Genomic DNA, 5,687 nt, shown 5'->3' with positions numbered 1-5,687 from the left:
AAAAACCCCCCAACACAAAAAAAAAACCCCCCCCCCCCCCCCCCCCGCCGAAGTAAACTGTATTAGAATTTTGTTTAAAGATTCATTATAAAGAAGATTACTTTAGAATCACTATAATATTTAATTTACTAGGTAGAGTAATGCTAGGATTTGGGCACTTCTAACTATGTATTACTTTTCATTTGATTTTTCTGTCTTTCTATCCTGGCTCATTGGAATTGAGGGAATATTTTTATGTGTGTTTATATTAGGGCTTTTTGCTGTTGATTAGTTAACAGTCTAGAAATGACAGAGAATCTTATCCTATTTTCTTGGCTAAGGTTTTTGTGTGGGTGTGTGAGATGCAGCTGCATTGTTGTTTTTTTTGGCAATTAAGACAGGACAATTCTTAATGCACTTCATATTGAATAGGATGAAACTTAAGAGTAAAAAGGCTACTTTCAATATTTTAAATTTAGTGGAAGGTACCCAGGGCCTGAATCTTTGGCTGATATTCTAAGTTATTTGGCTAAATTGATACAGCAACCTCAGGCACATGTCTAGGCTTATGGTAGGAACACATGAAGGAGAGAACATGAAGAAAATAGTCAAAGCTTTGAGTCAATATAAAATTATCAATTACCATATATAATTTTAAATGAATTTTTGTTAATTTTTAACTAGTAATTTATTTAAGCTTTTTCTCTAAATAATGAAAAAAAAGGCAGATTCATTTTTATACAGATGGATTCCCAGGTCTGCTTTTATTGCTCACTTGTTTTCTTCATTTTTCTTGGACCTTTTCTGTGGTATATAAACACTTCGTTTTCCAAAATCCTTAAATTAAATGCAGATAATATGGAACTCTTCATTTTTCAAGTGTATTTGCATCATTTCCTTTGGATAAACTATCATGATCCTTCATACTCTTCAAACAAATGTCTGAGTTACTTCCAATATTTAACTGATTGTTAATTAATATTATTTTTCTCAGAATAGTATAGCATCAGGTCCTGTGGTTGGTCAGCCTAGGTTCAAATTTAGTCTTGCTACTGACTACTTTGGTCTCACTAATGTCTCAGTTCCTCATCTCCAAAATGGAGATGATCATGTTAGTGCCTCATAAGTTTTGTTTGTTTTTTTGTTTTGTTTTGTGTGGGGTTTTTTGGTGTGTGTGTGTGTGTGTGTGTGTGTTTTTAAGGCTCAAAGGAAAAAGTATATATAGAAAGCTTAATTCAAAATCAGTGTCCAGAAGAGATGCTAGCTATTATTTTCCTCACGATTTTGATTCAGTCTCTTAGAATCCATTAGTAGCTATCCTCATTCTTCTGGAAGTTGTCATTCAGTCTAAAATCTGTATGCTGATGACTCCCAATTTATGTCTCCATTCCTAACCTCACTCTTTCCTAAGCTTCAGACTTGTATATCTGACTGCTTATCTACACTTTAATATCTACTACATACTTCAAACATAGCATGTCTAAAAACAGAACTTTGATCTCTGCCACCTGCCGATACTTGCCTCCCCAGTCAGTCCCCACCATTCTTTCCTATCTCAGTTAGTGGCACCATCCTCTGTACTTTTTGGGGGCTTTACTTTAGCTATCAACCCCCATCTACTTTATCAGCACATCTAGCAGCATTATCCCAGAATATGTCCTGAATCTAACCACATGTCACTATGTTCTCTATGAGCACCATAATCCAAGGCAATAATCTCTTTTGCTTGGGCAGATATATAAGGAGTGGTTTTCTTATTTCTCTGTTTTCAGTCTTGTTTCCTATAATCCATTCTCTACATTTTGAAGGCTGATAGTTTCAAAACATCGATTATTTTATCCTTACCATCTTATTGAAATTCAAAAAATGTCCAGAATTTTTTAAAACCCTCTATGATCTGGACTCTGACTTCTTTTCTTCCTATCTCTCAACACAGCTAGTTCATTCCTATCATAAGGTCCTTACATTAGCTTTTCCTGCAATTTGGGAAATCATCATCACAGTGTTGGCTCCTTGTAATTTTCAGGTCTCGGTCTTGATAATAGCTCTTCAGAGAGGTTTATCCTGACATCTTTCTTCCTTAATAGCTGATCAATATCTGAAATCTGCCCCCCCCCCTTTCTTTTTTTCATAAATTGCCCCTCCCTACTCCCACGGTAATTTATGTTCCATGAGGGCAAGAACTTTATTCATCTTGTTTATTACCATATTCCCGGTGCATATGTGGAAAGAATGATGAATAATAATATTTCTACATTCAGGGAAATAATGGTTTGTTTCATCCTACACAAACTTTGCATAGATGCTTATTTTAGAATTAACCATGTTAATATTTTGTCTCTTTTAATGTGTTTTCTCTGTTCTAGATTTGTAAGCCCTTTAGGGTAGGAGGTATTTCTTCATTGTTTTTAGCTCTCATAGAATGCTAAATACCATTTTAGTACTTAACATTGATTGAATTGAATTGAAAAATTCAGTCTAACATCTTTATTTCCTCTGAATTTATAGTAATGATATATGTGTGTTTATGTGTATCTATATAAATAGATACATAATTTATATAAATTCTGAAAGTAGGTGTGTATAAAATATGCCTTCTCCTTTTATACTTTGTAGTTCATAATTGGACCCTTGAGGACACACTTCAGTGGTTGATAGAATTTGTAGAACTACCCCAGTATGAAAAGAACTTTAGAGACAATAATGTCAAAGGAACAACGCTTCCCAGGTGAGTCTTTATTATCCAAACGTATTTTTTCCATTCATGGAGAGTTATATGCTACATGTTACTTTTCATTGCCAAATCTACAAGTTACTTCTGTGGCTAAGAACTCAAAGGATATATTATATATATATCCATTCTTTAATTTTTGAAGGTATGAGTTTTTGCAAGTTTTAATCAATTTTTCTTGTCTAAACAATACCAAACACCCTTTAAAAAATTTATACCCAAGAAAAGTAATTTTGAGAATGAGAAGGTGGGCCAGCTGTATCTTTTTTTAGATAACATCAAAGGAACCAAACTCTGACCATCTGGGAAATATGAAAAAAATTTGTTTATTTGATACAGATCCACCTTTATGAAAAGATCTGTTTGAATGGATTAATTTATAGATCCTTCTTAATTGGCATTCGTTTAATAACAATAACCACTCAGTATTAGTGGCCATAAGTTAAATCTTAAAAACGGAATTTTAATGAGCAAAATGTAAATAACAGCAAGCACTTTTAACTGTAAATTGCATAGAGATACTCTATATTACCTCATTTAAGCTTCATGGTTAACATGAACTATGTATTATTATCCCCATTTTATAGATTTAAAAAACCAAGTCAGAGAAGTTAAATATTTTGCCCAAGGCAGCATTTGAACACAAATAAATCTGATACCAGAGTTTAGGATGTTAATTTATCCTTTCTATATCTGGAATTGTTACTGGTTTTCTGAATTATATTTCCTAAATCTCCATTAGTAAACTTAATACTTATAGATTTTAATGTTAAAATTTGCAATAATTCTACCAGAATTTGACCCTTACAAGATTGCTTATGTTTCATTCCTCCCTGGATTGTTTCTTATACCAAAAAAAGCTCTAATCCCTTTTTATTATCTAATTAGAGGCCCAGTGCACGAATTCATGCACCAGTGGGGTCCCTTGGCCTGGCCTGCGGCATCAAGCCAAAACCAGCTCTCTGACATCCCCCGAAGGTCCCAGATTGCGAGAAGGTGCAGGCCAAGCTGAGGGACACCACTGGTGCACAGTCGGGGCCGGGAAGGGATGCGGGAGGTTGGCCAGCCCGGGAGGGACCGCAGGAGGGCTCCAGGGCAAGTCCAGTCCGTCTAGCTCAGTCCCGATCGGCTGGACCCCAGCAGCAAGCTAACCTTATGGTCGGAATGTCTGCCCCCTGGTGTTCAGTGCACATCATAGCAACTGGTCGACCAGTCAACTGCCCCCGGTGGTCAGTGCACATCATAGCGAGTGGTTGAGCGAGCGGCCTTAGCATATCATTAGCACATTACGCTTTGATTGGTTGAACAGACGACAGGACCCTTAGCATATTAGGTTTTTATTATATAGGATAGGATTATTACACATGATGAAATATGCACATTGTATTTCTAATCAATTTGCTTACCTACTCTATTTAAATAAGTGACTTTTGTTGATTGCAAGTCTGTATTTTGAATCAAGTTGGAAGTTTTCACATTTCCCTTAAATGTATTCTGAACATCAACATCAGTATTTTTTATTTTACTGTGCACATGACTATAGGGATGAAATTATGGGTATAAGTGTCAGTTCAACAAGTGCATATTGAGTATCTTTATGTTCATGGTGCAACTAGATGCTGGAAAGAAGACAAAAATTAAATATGATATAGTTCTTGCTTTTAAATAGGACAAATTAAAACAAACAGGATAGTAGAGCATTAAAATGGGATTAGAGTTTTCCGAGTTATATATGTTACCCTGGTTATGAGGAACTCATGGTATTTTTCTTATGTTGTCTTTTGGGAAGTTTCTTTATAAAACAACAACATTAAATAAAATTGACTGCTCTGTATTATGGCAGTAAATGTTATAGCCACTTTTTCTTTTGATTAAATAAAGGATACCAGAGATACCTCAAATTCTGGTAGAATTATTGAAATAATACACACTTAATCAAGATCAATTTTTAGAAATAGTGAACATGTTTCTACAGAAGAAAAGTTATGTATGTAGAAGCTTTCAGGTCAGCCCATTGGAATCTTATATGGTACTGTAGTTAAATAAGTCCATTAAAAGAGGCAATATCATTTAACTTAAACAACCATGTAAGCTACAGAGCATTTTGTAGGGCAACTGCAGATATAGGAGCTATTCATAAAAAGGTATTAGAAAATATATTACACATTCTAGATGCATACATGCCTAAAACAATTCATTATTGTTTCCTTTCTGTGACATTAAAATATTGTTACCTCTGAAATAGATAGCCAAAAGTATGATAGTTTTATGTTAGTTATAATGGTTATCTTAAGCCTTTTACTGTATTTTCTATTCTCTGTAATTCTTATTACCAGAGCTTATACTAAGGCTCTCTTCACCTGATACATTCCTCCTCATTCCTTTCAGACTTGTGTGATCTTCCCTGACATCCTCACCCACTCAGGTAGAATCACTTCCACCTCTGGGCTCATATTGAACTTTGCATAAAAATCTGTTACATAGTTTCCTTTTTACTACATCTCATTGTCTTTCTTAAATTTGGTCTATTGATAGTATTGCTATGGATTCATTCATGCATCCATCCATGCATTCATTCATTCATCTATTATACAAACATTTATCAAGCATCTACTTTTGCCAAGCACCATGCTAGGTTTGGGGATACAGAACGAAGATCGTTTTTGCTTTCAAGGACTTTGATAAGTGTCATATTAAAGGAGTAATAGGAACATACACGTAAGGTACCTGTGGAGAAGATAAAAGGAAGACAGTTTGTAAAGGGAAAGTTAGAGTTCTTTACTCTCTAAAGTTTTATAGAAGCCTTATAGGAGTTCCTGTAACTTCTTCATACTCAGGTTCTATATTGCCCTAACTCAAGTGTAGTGGTTCAGGTGCAGTCGTTGGAATCATACATATTTGGGTTTGAATTTCTGCCTTACCTCTTACTAATTATGTAATCTTGAGCAAGCTACTCAACGTCTCACTACCTTAGTTT

The 5,687-nt window shown here is 34.8% G+C and overlaps 1 protein-coding gene across 1 annotated transcript in view; it reads left to right on the top strand.

Moving 5' to 3' along the window:
- Positions 1-5,687, top strand: part of STIM2 (stromal interaction molecule 2) — a 116,640-nt gene that overhangs the window by 83,249 nt on the left and 27,704 nt on the right. The window contains exon 4 of the mRNA XM_014548904.1: positions 2,596-2,707. Coding sequence (XP_014404390.1) covers positions 2,596-2,707 — 112 coding nt within the window. The remainder of the gene's footprint in view (positions 1-2,595; positions 2,708-5,687) is intronic.

The sequence above is a fragment of the Myotis brandtii genome, unplaced genomic scaffold (genome assembly GCF_000412655.1).
Source record: "Myotis brandtii unplaced genomic scaffold, ASM41265v1 scaffold525, whole genome shotgun sequence".
Lineage (NCBI taxonomy): Eukaryota > Metazoa > Chordata > Mammalia > Chiroptera > Vespertilionidae > Myotis > Myotis brandtii.
Note: the sequence above shows the minus strand (reverse complement) of the source record. Positions and strands in the feature narration are given on the sequence as shown.